Source organism: Trichoplax adhaerens, genomic scaffold (genome assembly GCF_000150275.1).
Source record: "Trichoplax adhaerens TRIADscaffold_2 genomic scaffold, whole genome shotgun sequence".
NCBI classification, from domain to species: domain Eukaryota; kingdom Metazoa; phylum Placozoa; class Uniplacotomia; order Trichoplacea; family Trichoplacidae; genus Trichoplax; species Trichoplax adhaerens.
In genome coordinates this window covers 9,220,422-9,236,404 of record NW_002060944.1, presented here as the reverse complement: position 1 = coordinate 9,236,404, position 15,983 = coordinate 9,220,422, and the positions used below count along the sequence as shown (strand labels likewise).

The 15,983-nt window shown below is 35.1% G+C and overlaps 3 protein-coding genes across 3 annotated transcripts; 2 read left to right on the top strand and 1 right to left on the bottom strand.

The window, feature by feature from the left end:
- Nucleotides 1-1,390: 1,390 nt before the first annotated feature.
- Nucleotides 1,391-3,601, top strand: TRIADDRAFT_53950 (uncharacterized protein; the record flags this gene model as incomplete). The annotated part of the gene is made up of 9 exons (XM_002110160.1): nt 1,391-1,410; nt 1,721-1,891; nt 2,020-2,083; nt 2,405-2,500; nt 2,765-2,820; nt 2,904-3,007; nt 3,114-3,180; nt 3,282-3,383; nt 3,457-3,601. 9 exons carry the CDS (start codon nt 1,391-1,393, stop codon nt 3,599-3,601), a joined length of 825 nt encoding a protein of 274 aa, XP_002110196.1.
- Nucleotides 3,602-4,200: 599 nt separating this feature from the next.
- TRIADDRAFT_20682 (uncharacterized protein) lies at nt 4,201-5,613 on the bottom strand (the record flags this gene model as incomplete). The annotated part of the gene is made up of 1 exon (XM_002109647.1): nt 4,201-5,613. One exon carries the CDS (start codon nt 5,611-5,613, stop codon nt 4,201-4,203), a length of 1,413 nt encoding a protein of 470 aa, XP_002109683.1.
- A 2,454-nt stretch (nt 5,614-8,067) lies between these two features.
- Nucleotides 8,068-9,168, top strand: TRIADDRAFT_53948 (uncharacterized protein; the record flags this gene model as incomplete). Its single annotated transcript, XM_002110159.1, has 6 exons — nt 8,068-8,155; nt 8,401-8,435; nt 8,598-8,669; nt 8,772-8,835; nt 8,960-9,019; nt 9,104-9,168. 6 exons carry the CDS (start codon nt 8,068-8,070, stop codon nt 9,166-9,168), a joined length of 384 nt encoding a protein of 127 aa, XP_002110195.1.
- Nucleotides 9,169-15,983: the final 6,815 nt, after the last annotated feature.

Below are 15,983 nucleotides of genomic sequence, written 5' to 3'. Positions count from 1 at the left end.
TAGCTATCGCTTTTGATTACTAAATCATCTAATGGATTCAATGGAAGCCTATACTAGAGTAAGATCTGGAGATGGCGGCAAGACTGCCATCTCCAGTTCCATGGACATATTGGATGTTCTCTCTTAGCTGCCAGCAGATCAAGACGTCTAATAGAGCGATAAGTTATTTCAGTATATTGATTATTATAGGCTTGGATATCATGTATGCGCTCATAAGTTACTGGATGTATTGGAGATACAGTGCTCTGTCGGGAGCCACCAGCAATAGGGTAGTGTATCATACGCTACTGTATCAATGAGCACTTTATAGAGCATAGATGGCTGTTGCTATCAATAGCAAGCGTTGTTGCTCATACGGCCTGCAAACCGATGCCTAGTCAACGCTGAAGTTGGACATCCTTTGGAGGTTTTTAGGCTTTTTCTCCACTATTCCTGTTATATTAACGTATTCATAAGAATTGATATCATCTATTGGTAATTCTGACTTTGCAGAACCAATTTGACTTGCTCAATTTCACGGTAATGGAATAGAAATACTGATTGTAATGCTGCATTTTCGATAGAGATGGAGAATGAATTAGCTCTTTTAGCATTAGGACAGTTCAGTGATTAAAAAGATGCCAAGATGGAGATTGATGATTCCTAAAATGTTCAACTTGTAGGCCTTATAAGCATACTGATCTAGCTATGGATGGCAGTAGAATAAATTAATGGTAATATATCATCAGTATAGAGCCTAATCTATTCATTCGCCGTGATGTGAAATTCAACTGGAGGTACTCGTATCATGCGAATGATCTTGCAATGAAATTAATCATGCATGTACAACACAGTACTTACGGGAAACCTTGCCATTCTGATCGATAGAATAGCCAAGTTAACTTGTGAATAGAACCTGTAATGCCGTTCAAGTGTAGAGAATCCTATAACTAACCAAAATTCAATAGAGTCTATAGTTCAACTGTATGCAAAGAAGAAAGAACTGAGTACAGTAGTTTGCATTATGTTCCAGATAGTAATCGTTAACCTTGGCATCATCAAGAGTATATAGAAACATGGAATATCCATCGGTTGCTATCGTCTCCTTTATTGCGATATTATGATAGCCTCTGCAATTTTTCAATGCTTGTATCTCGTAGTATCGTCTACAGACCTTAGGATGAGAGTCCTAAAATTAAAATTGACATGCAACCTGTAAGATTATCATTAAACAGCATTTGACTTTACCAAGACAGTTTCGTATTGCAACATTGTTGCTTTACTACAATTCAGACATTCTATTGCAATTGGATAGATAAACTCGTCACCATTTCTTATTTAATCTATCTCATACTGATCAGATTTTAGAATTCGTATCTACAAGATCACATAAGAAATAAAAGTCTTGGTTATGCATCCCCATTTCAAAACGTAAGTTAAACCGAATACAATCAGAAGTTATTATTTCGCAGCATTTTATTTTAGATCTGCATAAGACACATTGACACCATTCGTCGCATTATTGCTGTATGCTTTGATTCCATGCTGCCATGCAGTATCATCAATTGTAGAATATGGGCATTTGTGGACATCTTGTAGAGTTGTTCTATTCTACTTTAAATTAGAACGAAAATATAAATTTGGTTGTATTACAGTACTTTAAGCTACAACTCTGCCTCAAAAAGGTGCAAAAAGACAAATTATTTCTCTGAATAAACGCACTCTATTTACAATGTTCTAGACCGGACGAATTGTTGAAATTAGGAGCTAAACGACGTCTAGACTCCAATAGACTACCTGTCAGAGGTAAGAAACGAATGGAAGCTACAGGAAGTCAACGTGAAAAGAAATTAATAGAAAAGAAACAAGATCAAATAGAAGACATTTTAACTGAAGAGAGACTTGCGAAGTTGTAAGTCGTATAGTTTGGTCAATATTGAGATACCGTTACGTCATTAGTATTGTGAGTATAAAGACTAAGTAGTCATGGATTGAATTACTGCCAAAAAGGTATAAGTGTTGTCTTACGTATGTTAATAGGTCTCACTTATCACGAGGAGAATGGAATGATCAGACATTGGTGGCTGAGATCCATTACAAGAAGGTTCAAATTTGCTTTATCCCGCATTGTATTACTTGCCATTTAGAATGATTTTTGCGTTTTCTACTTGTTCAGGGAAGTCATTGGAATTATTTTGGGTTTCCGAAAGGAGAGATTGAAATTTTGCAGCCGGAGGAAGCCGTTTATCTCATAGAAATTGTAAAGACTGTCATTAATAACCTAATAACCCAAAACTAGATTACAATCGATTTATGCAGGAGCCAAGTAGTAGAAACATTGACTGCAATTCTCATACTTGTATGACGTAGATCTTGTAATTTAATGAATGTCTCTGTACCAATTTTGATTATATCGATGTTTAAGGGAGCTCTGGAGTTATACTATAAGGGATTGCCATTATCACTACAGGAAGCTTATAGCATAATTTTATCAAAGACCTTTCCAATTTATAAGTATCAGGTACGATGGCTTTGCTTTTTATGTAATTGCGATAACACTTATTTTAATGATAGTAGGACTACTCGATTCATAGCTCCTATCAAGAACCTTATATTGTCAAATTTTGTAGAGTATAAATGTCAGATTAAATATGCTATTCCAGCGTTTACCGTCAGCCATATTATTTCGCTTTAAGTATCAGATGTTAGTATATATTTTAAGATCGCTATGTGGCAAAGATTCTCAATTTGACTCTATGCATATTATCATTTGCATCTCTTATAGGTTTATTGCCACCTACTACGCCTAGGATTTATCGTCAAACGACATCTACCTGCTAGGTTAGATATATAGCAAGAGATGATGATATCCTTTTTTTTAAGGATGATTTGCATCAAGAAATTTTTGCATTTTTGCATCATAGGTTCAAAGTGAATAAAGAAACTAAATCAAAATTACAACCCGATCATGATGTGACAGAAGATTATCCAATCCCATTAGTTACTCCTATGGATGCAGAAACAACAGGTATGAAAGACATTCTTAAGTCGTTCAATTTCTTGAGAGCATGATGTGAAAAGTGCTGTTCAATAAAGGATAAGTTGGTCATTTTTACTTATTTTTGAACTGGCAGATAAAATCTTAAACAAGTTACAAGTTGTTAAATCTACAAAAATGGAAGAAGTTACTACAAAGTCAGGGTAACTTTTAGCCGGAAGCCACTTTGTTAATATTGAATGGAGGATAGTCTTTTACCCATTATTTTTGTATGACTTTGCTATTATCTATTTACTCAATGTAGGTCCAAGATGGAAGACACCATCGATTTCGATGTATATTTGCCAAATGCCAATTTTAAGAAAGTAAACTTTGGCCTCCCAAATATCGCAGTCAAAGTTTCTAGGTAAAATTTTGCAATCTGTGTCCCATAAACAAATTTAAGACTCATTATTGAAAAATAGATGTACGCATTTCAGGTACGATGACCCATTCCCTGATAGTAGTTGCATAGCCAAATTAATTAATCTCTGTGAAGCTGTACCGCTAAAATGGGCTCTAAATGAGAATGGCGACATTACATTTTATTCGTTTGACGATATGGAAATTCCGGTCGTTAGCTAAACATTACCAGGACCAATTACTAAATAATTTACCGCAGATATCATATACTAAAGCTGGGGGAGAATTTCATAACTGTTTATGCCGTAGCCTGTTGTATTGTATCAGTGGATAAGATTGATTTTTATTTGAAATTGTACTGCATCATTTTCGTCTGTATAAGATTGGCAATACCCCAATATGTAATTCGACTAGTAAAATCAAGAAATTATACTCAAAATTGTTTTATTGGCACTGAGTGCAAAAGCAAAATTTTATTTTATGTATTTCTTACCATGCTACTAAGTATTTCAACAATAAAAATAATAATAATATAATTAAGAATTTAAATACACTTTGATGGCCTACGAGTATACAGCTTGAGGGCAATTTCATCTATCAATAGATTGACCAATATTGATTGCTTATTTATCAATAAGAACATGAAAGCATGGTATGAATGAACATCATTAGAAACTAAACGATGTACTATTGACATATGCACGCTAGAAAAGAATGCGCGCAACATTATCTATATGACTTTGGAGGCTGATATTTTTCAACCAGTTTTCAGACTCCTGTGTCCTAGAACGACGATTCAAATGAAAGTCCGACAATACGTGTTATATGACATCAGAACCAGGTGTTGGGAATTGGCTAGAAAACTCGAGTACTTCTTCTGCTAGTTGTTGTATCTTTGCTTGATACTCTTCCTGATCAAGGGTAGCTTTATAGTCTTTAATGGATTTCCCCGCAACAGTACTAGTGGCATCAATTGCAATTTGCAAAGCACGATGGATAAATTGTACTATTTTCACCATATCCTGACAACTCAATCCACGACTGGTTAAAGCTGGAGTTCCAAAACGAATACCACTGGGTATTAAGGCATTTTTATCGCCAGGGCAGGTGTTCTTGTTAGCACTAATGTGGACTCTTTCAAATACTTCAACAGCACGGGCACCATTTAATTTTTGTGGTCTTAAATCGAGTAAAATTAAATGATTGTCACTACCACCGGTGACTAATGTATAGCCAAGTGCGATTAAACCATCGGATAATGTTTGACAATTACTTAACACTTGTTTTTGATATTGTATAAATTTATCCGATTGAGCTTCTTTTAAAGCGACAGCGACAGCGGCAATGGCATGATTATGTGGCCCACCTTGTAATGCTGGAAAGACAGCAAAATTGATTTTATCTTGCAAATCGTAATAGATCGGCTGGCCAGATTGATCATGATGGCGTATTCCTTTACGGTAGAAAATCAATGCAGAACGGGGTCCACGTAGTGTCTTATGTGTGGTGGTTGTAACCACATCAGAATATTGGAAAGGAGTAGGGGCAAGTTTGGCGGCAACAAGGCCACTGACATGGGCCATATCCGATAGAACGTATGCCTTTTGTTGGTCAGCAATTTGTCGTATACGGGCATAATCGAGATGGCGACAATAACTACTAATCCCAGCAATAATTAATTTAGGCCTAAATAATTTTGCATTGGCTTCCAATTGATCGTAATCGATTAAACCTGTGGTAGGATTGATCTTGTATGGCATGGACTCGAAATAAATGGACGAAGCTGAAATACGCTTAGTATCGTTCATGTAGCCATGGGTTAAATGGCCACCATCGGGTAAATCTAAGCCCATGATTCGATCATGAGGTTGTAATAATGCGGTATAAACAGCAAAATTAGCCGGTGAGCCAGAATAAGGTTGTACATTAACGCCCCACTGTTCACGATCTAATCCAAATAATTCAAGAGCTCGACGTTGGCATAACAACTCAATGTCATCGACGACTTGTGTGCCACTATAATAACGAGCCCCAGGATAGCCTTCAGAATATTTATTATTGAGACACGATCCCAATGCTTGTAATGTCGCTCGACTAGCGTAATTTTCTGACGCAATCAATTCTAAACCAAGCCTTTGGCGTTTTTTCTCTTTGCAGATTAAGTGATAGATTTCAGGATCTTCCTCTTGAAGAGAATTCTTTAAACTGCTATCGAATTGATAATTATCAGCCATTGTCGATGATTTATTGTACTGTACAGTAAGTATCACTGGATCAATATTCTACAGGCCCAGACGGCAGTGAATGCCCTTTCCAAAGTGAGAATCTCTGCTGCACTAATACCCTAATAATATCAATATGATTTGTTATTAATTGAAGGCGTAGTATCCTTTGGCGATAGGATCGAGATGATGTAGCAAAAGAATAAATCGCCGCCTGAAATTGCCAATGAGAAAAGGAACAACTGGACGTCGCGGCTTTGATCGGATTGCCGATGGTGTACTGTACCGTACAGTACAATGAGACCCAGTTAAAGGATGTCTAAGGGTACTGTACACTGTACACTGTACACTGTAGTCCAGTCCCGGACTTCATTTCTAGTCGAAAGCAAAACGAACCGTATCGTATCGGACCGTACCAAGCGGTAAAACCGGTGTTAACCAGTGTTAACACCGGTTTTAACGAGTGTTAACCAGTGTTAACACCGGTTTTAACGAGTGTTAAACACTGGTTGTAACTTGAATCGATCCGAGCTGGCACAGCTTGGGCTCAACAGTAGAAGCAGTAGTCGACGCTTTGGAGGAAAAGCAAACTAATAAGGCGCTCGCATACGCATCTCGATGCTTTCCTTTACTGGTAAAAGCATGGAGTGTAGTAGGATTTAGCATTCGCGTTCTGTACACAAGTACTAGCTGTAGTCGACGCTTTGGAGGAACAGCAAACTAATAAGGCGCTCGCATACGCATCTCGATGCTTTCCTTTACTGGTAAAAGCATGGAGTGTAGTAGGATTTAGCATTCGCGTTCTGTACACAAGTACTAGCTGTAGTCGACGCTTTGGAGGAAAAGCAAACTAATAAGGCGCTCGCATACGCATCTCGATGCTTTCCTTTACTGGTAAAAGCATGGAGTGTAGTAGGATTTAGCATTCGCGTTCTGTACACAAGTACTAGCTGTAGTCGACGCTTTGGAGGAAAAGCAAACTAATAAGGCGCTCGCATACGCATCTCGATGCTTTCCATTACTGGTAAAAGCATGGAGTGTAGTAGGATTTAGCATTCGCGTTCTATACACAAGTACTTGCACTAGTGCAGAAGCTGCAATAATCGACGGAGTTAACGAATAGTAAACAAATAAAGGGCTGGTATACGCATCTTGATGCTTTCCTTTATTGGTAAAAGCATGGAGTGTAGCAGGATTTAGCAATCGCGTTCTGTACACAAGTACTTGCGCTAGTGCTGTCCTGTTAACGCTTATTATGCAGCGTGGCTTGAATCGTTTGACTACTATGGAGGTAAATAAATACGACGATACTAGCTAGTGGCGATGTTAACAGCTGTTGCTAATAGCATCACTGGTTTCCAACCGGATACCAACGTTAGCGGAGCGTTCAACACGGAAAGGAATAGACCTTTACAATAGATCTGCTGTCGTGTAGTTCTACGTTGCTGTATTGATGCTCTGGCTTTCAGACTGTCGACAAGAGACACAGTTGTTCTCCCAAAAAAGAAGCTTTATTGGCCTAAGTAAATCAAAGAGAGAGAGAGAGGAGGGAACTACAACCACAGGCATGATCGAGACAGAGAGGATTCCGATCTCCGTCTCTCAGTACTGTAACTGAAGCGAAAGAAAAAGTGGACATGTGAATGTTGAAGCAGATAGCTGGAAGATTCACTTGTTCACTTTTCACCGATGTAAAATCACCAATGACACTGTGTAGCCATGGACCACTAGATGAATAAAGATATTCCATTAATCTAGTAGTCCATGACAAGAGGTATTCAGTGTTTTACTTTCCATCATTTAATTAATTAATGAACTCATTATAGTAGTTCGATTAATTAATAAAAAAAAACAGTGATGGTCACGTTACGTTGCCATAGTAAAGCATTTAAAAGGTTAATTAATTAATTTCGATTGAAGGTTCCGTTCCGGGCCTGGTCCAGTTCACAGAAACGTATGGAGAACTCATGGACCACTAGAATAAAACTGGTTTCCTTCTAGTGTTCCATCCGTTACGGTCGTGACGTCATGTTCTGACTACCGTACACTAACAGTACTGAACAGTACATAGTGTTGAGTGTAGTTTTATGAATTTAATGGACACTGTACTGTTTACTACAAAGCCGGACCTCGCGCTGTCCATCCACACGTCTGTCTGTAATATTCCATGCGATTGCTGGCCCTAGACAAGATTCTGCTCCAGTGCCCAACTGGCTCATGCTGTACGTTGCAGCGTTGCAGCAATACAGTTTAAGCCAGGTCAAGACGCGCTGCAGCCTCCAAGTGGGTTTTGCTGCCGTTCAAGTTGTGAAGACAATTTGCTTTCCAACTCCATTGCATTCTTCACTGGTTATAATAACATTCAAGATCTCGATAGTAATACATACTATCGCAAGATTGAGCCTAATAGATAGCGTGATAGCTCCTCCATTTCATCTCTCTACCACAATGCTTAGCTATGCCCGAATGGCGATGAGATCGGCCATCAACGACATCTGCAATCAATGGCCAAAAGTCAATAGCAATATTCCTCATGTAAATCAATTCCTTCAAGGTAAGGCAATCGTTATTGCAAACTCTGAAATGCTAAAATAAAATTTTGTATTGCAGTCTACATCCTGTGCACAATCAATTCAGGATGCATTGAGTGAATAGAGCTTTTTGGGGGAATCTTGAAAGAATCACTCAATGACTGCATGATATGAATTAATGATTGTTAACATCAAGAGTATGGAGATGTAGCAGTGTATGCAATACATATGCAAAATTCTTAATGACTGAATTATTTTTCAATTTCAGCTCGGTCTGTAACCACTTTCAAAAAGCTACCACAAGTATGCGTTATACTTTAATGTGATATATAGAAACAATAAATGGATGCTTGTTCGTGTATGAGAAAAGAAATAGACCAACATGGGATTGACCATTTGGCCAAGCATGATATCAAAGTTATCAAGGCTTGAGTTAATCGATCTATTTTTATATTCTTCCTTAAGGAAACGAGAGAGAAAATGCAAAATCATGGCTGTCCAATTTGTCGTAATAACATTAAAAACTTCGGATATAAGGTAATACTAGAACCTTCAATTTTGATGGAAAAAAAAGAAAGAAACCAATTGGAGAGACAGCATGAAACAAATCAATCCTTTTTATTATTAATTTATCTTTAGGATGTCTTATTGTTGAAGCAATTTATATCGGATGAAGGTAGGATTTATGGAAAACGAAAAACAGGTAAATATCACTCCCCAATCAATCTTTGTAGTCATTTCATCCTAAATTACAATCCTTTCTTTTTAACCATGTTACTAGATTGAGTATTGCAATAGCTAATCACCACTTCTAACACTGGATGTAGGTTTATGTGCAAAGCAACATCGCAAAGTTCTAAAAGCGATTAAACGCTCTAGGGCTGAAGGTTGGTCAACAACGACTACTTTCAATTCCAAATGAGACCATGTTTTACTCAGTTGAATATTTTAAAATCACTTCTTTTACTTAGGGCTACTACCTAATTATAAAGCACCAACGCTTACGGAAGTTGATGAAGAAGCCAACAATGAATAAGCCATTTTCGGACAGTTTTCTTGTATACTTTTACAAATTTTTATTCTCAAATGTATTGGTAGTACTGATTCATGCTGTATTTATGGTCACTGTAAGTGTTTCCACAAAATTAGATTATTATCCTAAGCAACAGCTATCAAGATGAAGTGGACGGTTATGCTAGGGTAGAATATCAGTGTTAGATACCGATGAAACTCACTGACGAGTAAACTTGAATCACTGCGCTTTCCGCATTTGTCGATTTCATCAATGGATCCATTCCACTAGTCGTGGCTCAGCTACTCTAAATTTTTAGTATAGCTTCCGTTTTGATCAATTTTATAACTTGCCTATTACTATCCTCTGACTTTCTACTTCATATGGACTGCACCTTGTATCTTGTACTGTATATGCTGTGTATTCAATGATAAAATCGAAAGCCATGGATGACTACCGTAATAATGAGTCCATGGTAAAGCGGCAGGGATTATGTTTCTAATGGAATCATTTTCAATCGGTAGTTACGGTTATAAAATGTTGCAGTACTCGATTACTCTTGTATAATAACGCTGCTTTAAATATATTTATACCTACAAAATTAAAACCATATTATACTAGCAAATGGCTTTAGTACATCTACGTGCTATTAATAATATCGAACTGTTGAGGTCTCACAGCATGAAAGCTTAGCCTCTTATTACTAAAATTCCGTAAGAATAAACTATCGATAATTATTTTCCAACATTATAGGCATAATACTTTTCATTCGATCTGCATAAATAGTAAAATAACATACTGGTAGCTACGACAATATCACTGCATCGTATGTAGATGAATAACTATGCGCGTATTATTGAATTACTGAAGAAATAAGAATAGCAATTTTGCCATCTTCAAAATGCAGCATCTCCGTCTCTTTCGCATACGTGGAACGAAAAGAAAATTGCATTGACGTAACGCAGACTAATTGCAAAAATAGTTATAAATCAGCCTGTATGTCTCCACGTGTATCGTTCTGTAAACTCTCCTTGTACTGTATTTAAAATGGCAGAGCATCGGAATTTCAGCTTAAAAGCAACTCCTACATGCTCCTTTTCAGTAGTATCCGGTAATAGGTAATAGTAGAGCAAAAATGAGTATTTCCATGATACTAATCCACAACCGTTCCAATTAAAAATTTTGAAATTATCAAATTTCATTCCCAAAATACTCAAAGAAAATCCAAGTAGAAGGCTACTAAGCCTAAAGTAACTCAAAGACGATAAAGTCTAAAATAAATTCAGAAGCCATCTAAGCAGTTAGGACTACTCATTCTTTCTTTACTTCATTCTAAAAAGATTACCAAGTTTTTCTTTTAGCTCATCCTAAAATAACTCAAAAGCGATCTAAGTAATAAGGGCTACACTAAGTCTTTTATTTTATTCTAAAATAACTCAAAAGTAAATCAAAGTAGTTAGGATTGCTAAATTTTTTCTGTAGCATATTCTGAAATGATTTCCAAGTTTTTCTTATACTTCATTCCAAAATAACTTAAAAGTAAATCAAAGTAGTTAGGATTACTAAATTTTTCTGTAGTACATTCTGAAATGATTACCAAGTTTTTCTTTTACTTCATTTCAAAATAACTTAAAAGTAAATCAAAGTAGTTAGGATTACTAAATTTTTCTGTAGTTCATTCTGAAATGATTACCAAGCTTTTCTTTTACTTTATTCCAAAATAACTCATAAGCTATCAAAGTAGTAGTAAGGACTATCAAAATCTTTCTTTAGTTTCTTCTAAAATAACTCAAAGGCTATCAAAGTAGTAAGGACTATCAAAATCGTTCTTAAGTTCATTCTAAAATCACTCAAATGCGATTTAAGTAGCAAAGACTATTCAATCTTTCTTTCAGTATAAAACACGAAGGCAATCTATATAGTAAAAACTCTTAATCTTTCTTTAGTTATTTCTAAAAATCCTAAGGCTATCCAAGTAGCAAGAACTATTAAATCTTACTTTAGTGATTTCGAAAACTCTAAGGCAATCTAGGAAGAACTACTAAATCTTCCGTTTGTTTATTCTAAAAATTCTCAGACAATCTAGGAAGTAAGAACTATTAAATCTTTCTTTAGTTCATTTTAAAAGCTCTAAGGCAAACTAGGAAGTAAAAGCTATTTAATCTTTCTTTAGTTCATTTTAAAAGCTCTAAGGCAAGCTAGGAAGTAAAAACTATTTAATCTTTCTTTAACTCAACTAAAAGCTCTGAGGCAGTCTATGCATGTAGTAAGAACTACTAAATCCTTTTAATTCATCCTAAAAGAAGCCTCAACGCAATTAATTTAGTAAGAACCACTATATCGGTCTTTTGATTTATTCTAAAATAAATTTAAGGCAATCCCGGTAGTAATAAAGCAGAGGAAGAGTGAGTATTTCTGGATACTATAACGGCTGCACTTCTAAAGCTATTTCGATAGGAAAAATGTAGCAAGGATGACGGAGAAAATTTTAATTACGGAGGAACAACTCGGCATGAAGTGCTAACTAATTATCAAAGAAATTGTATTTTAGCACCTTCAGAAACTTGATCACGGTCATAATATATTCTTTAAATTCAACTCTTGCGAAAACGCATTCGTTTCGAAGTAAGGTATAGAATGGCTATCGTACAGTGGCATGCGAGAATATGGAATGAATAAAGAGCAACCCCTTAAATCTGCCTATTTCCGCAATCGCGTATTTCTATCTATACAATATGGCGCCTGCCATAGGCGTAATAGGAAGGATTATTGTAAAAGTTTCTTAAGATGTTTTGAGAAAGATTAAGATTGAAACTTTCGGTTTAAAGCGTATAACCTTGGGCAATAAAATTGTTCAATGCTGACTAATATTGAATCTATTCTGATGAATTGGTTGTTATTTGTAACCTAAAATAGAATTATAGAATTATTGCAAGATAAACCTTTAAGGCATAAATACGCGATAGAAACCTTCCGATTCAACTACTTGCTTAAAAGTATCTCCCTCATTTTCGATAGATATCGTCCGCTATCTTTCGTTATGAATATTTTGAAGAATATTTTTGGGAAGATGCAAGGCTTATCCTTCATGCTGTCTTCTAGTTACTCTTAAAACGAGTCCACACTTGCTATTATTACTTATACTAGTCATAAAAATGAGCGCAAAATATGAATTATAATTACTTCTCGTTGATGGGACCTGATTTCAATTTAATATACTGTACCTAAAATGACTATCCATAATTCTCGTACGGCATAAATCCGTGGCCGAAGCCTAGCGCGATGAAAACCTTGGCCATTTAAATCAATCATTTTGCATAGTCCTCTCGATCACTCCTGGAATTGTGTTTTTATAAATAAAATCAAGCAGCATCGTTTTTCGACTTTTCATTGCCGATGAATTTTATTGATGTTCTGATTTTGTAATTTATTTTCGTTATGACATCGAAAAATTAATTAATCGTGCCGTCATTTACCCGTAAATGAAACGGAAATCGCAAATTTATTAGCCATCAGCAAGTATAAAATGAAATCAAATATTATTGTTATCCTTAAGGGTTAATTATTAAAGGTGTCGAAAGTAAATATGCTATAGCAATCGATTGTTTGTGACGCCAGTAGCCACAAGTATCCGCTTACTAAAAACTATTTTCTCTTCAATATAGTGTGAATAAGTTTTTACGTCAAGAGTTTCTCCAAAATAGACAATATGCAAATTGGCTTTACAAAGCGAGAGAATCTTTTCCATTTTATAGAAAATAAATTAAACTCTTCCATAAATTGAGAATCTATTTTTACTGTAAGGAAATTAAAAAACTGATTGAAATTTTCTATGCTAATCTTTTCAGTTTACTGTGATCAATAAGATAAATTATTTAAAGAAACTTTTACCAGAAAAAAAGGGGGTAAACGGTATCAAAAATGAATTTTAACTCCACTTTACCTTTGAGAGGTTTGGTAAAACCACTGAGCTATGACTGATCAATCGATTTACTGATTTTTTATATGACACTATTCCAATCACAACTTTAATAATTTCTTTACGCCAAGCTATTTTATTCAGATAAGCAAGTAAAAAAATGAAGTCCGTTAAGGCATGGGCCATCAGAAGAAGACAGGTCTTTTATTGATAGTCTATGGTCGAGAGACTCGGGACACAAATAGTTTATAAATACATCCAATGAAATCATTTTAAGTGGCATCACTGCAAGTGAAAAGTAATAAAATTTATTTTTAGACTGTTTTCTACTCGTAGTCCATGATCAAGGCACGAATAGTCTATAAATGCATCCAATGGAATGATGTAAGTAGTACTACAAGTCCATAGACATAGGATTTATTTCTGACGATCCCTTACCAGTAGTTCATGATCAAGAAGCGAATAGTTTATGAATACATCCAATTACATAGACATACTGTAATGTAGGAATTAAGATGAAAACATAGAATCTAATTAAAATTAAAATGAAATCTAACTGTATTATTTGTAAGACTTTACAAGCGCTTTAGTAAACGAACGAATTTTATTTTAAGGTTAATAAACTAAAGTGAACAAAAAATTATTTTTGGTGCATAACTCACACACAAAATACATCACCCATTTGGAGGTTAGATTGTAAGACTGTACATCTACTTTAGCAAATGAATTAAATCCTCCAATTAAGTAAATTTAATGGTGAAAAAGTTCTTTATTGGCAAGACAGAAAGTCGCCATTTTAATTAATGCAGGCTTTACTCTATACGTATTTTATTGCCTACATACAAGCACATCTGACCAACATACTGGGTTAAAAATGTCAATCATTTCATGAATATAGTAGATTCAAAGCCGAAACGAATGCGTTAAAGTTGAATGCGGTAGCCATCAACATTCGTCTGGCTAAGACGAAATAGACTAGTCCTAATCGACGCCTATCTTTCTATTTTTTAAGTTTTATACGCTTATATGAGCAAAGATTCAGAAAACTTAAGATTGCGCTATGATTTCAGCGCAATAAACAACGTTCATTAATTATTCAAAGTAAAGATTAATGAGCAAAAGCCAAGTCTGGATAGCTACAGTGTTTACAGAACTAACGTTGACTTAGCGAGTTTAAGCTTACTTTACCCCTTTGCTGGCATACATATGAGCAAAGATTAATTGTTTAACTCAAAAAATAATATACAGTTCAATAGTAGTACAGGAAGATATCTTCAAAGTAGAGACTCGTTGAAGACTTCGGCTACTACAACGATAATTAAAATTGTGGAATGCCATACAGTTGACGAAACATGGAGCTAGCAGAAAAGTGTTCCATTAAACAAGTTATAGATTAATTTAAGCGTTATTGGAACTGCTAATGGATCAAGCAAACTATTTCCTCTATTTTCTCCTTAACGCTTATCCTTTCGGGCAGCTCAGCACCTAGATACTGTGAACGAAATCCTACTTTGCGTTCACTATTGTACCCTCGTCTATTCGATTCTGTCTATGAAGAAATCACGATAATCGCTATAGAGATGCAATATCAGAAAGAACCAGCTGAATAAGATCATAATCAATATAAATTTATTCAAGTATCGTCTAATCTCTTTCCATGTTTTTACTATACTAATATTTAATTTTGTCCTAAATATACGGTAGTCATTTATTCTATACAAATTCTTCTCAAAGCTTAATATTTCCTCACTAATTAGATCCTCTCGCGAATGATACTAAAGTAATCGTTAAAGAGATACCAATGCCAGAAATGATTAACTCAGCAAAGATAATCATGGAAAATTTATATTAAAATCTCGATCAATCTCTTCCAATATATCTTATTCTACAAATACTTATTTATCGCTAGATATAGAGCAGCAAATATTTATTCATTCTTGGTAGCCTCTTTGCGATATTTACTGTAACCTTAAATATAATTATTAGACCCTATCGAGAATATCAAGAAAGATTTTACAGTTAGTTGACAACAGAGATAGAAGTGTCAAGGATTGATAATTCCTATTAAAATACCTTTTAATCTCTTTTACTATTTTTTTTATACCAATATTTATTTCGTACTAGATACACGTATTGTTGTTCTGTACAAGCTCGACGCAATATTTGTTGTACCTTTGCTTATTCGATTCTATTGAAACGAAAATACAATAACTGCGGTAGTAATACAACTATTGGAAAGGATCTACTCAACAAGACTATAATATTGACATTAAAATATCCTTCCGTCTCTTCTAATAATTTCTACTATTCCTATACCTATTTTGCGTCAGATACGCGGGTAGCTATTCATTATATGAATTTTCACCATGCTTGTTGTACTCTCACTTACTAAATCTTTTCCAGAAAGAAACTATAACAGTTACTACAGAAAGGCAAATATCGGGAAGATCAACTCCATAAGACTGTAATATAAAGCTCATATTAAAAATATCGCCAGTCTCTTTTAACATTTTTTTATTATACCAATATTTATTATGTACCAGAGGTAACTATTCTATTTAAACTCTTAGTAATTTTTGCCATACCTTCCTTCATTGGTTAGATTCTAGCGGAAAAGAAATTATGGTAGCCGCTATAAACATGTAAAGCTCGAGAAGAATCAACTCGGCAAGATTAAAGCAGAAAACCGACATTAAAATGCTCTTGTTTATAATATTTTTTTCTATATCAATATTTATTTTATTATCCTAGCTACAATTATTCATTCTATATGACTTCTTGGCAACGCTATTACATGGATAATAAGATAGAAAGTAAATCATTTCCGAGTGCATTCTAAACGTTAAAATTAAACTTGGGATACTCGTATAACTTTACAATCAGTAGCACCAACCTCTTCAAGCGACAATAATCGTACCGT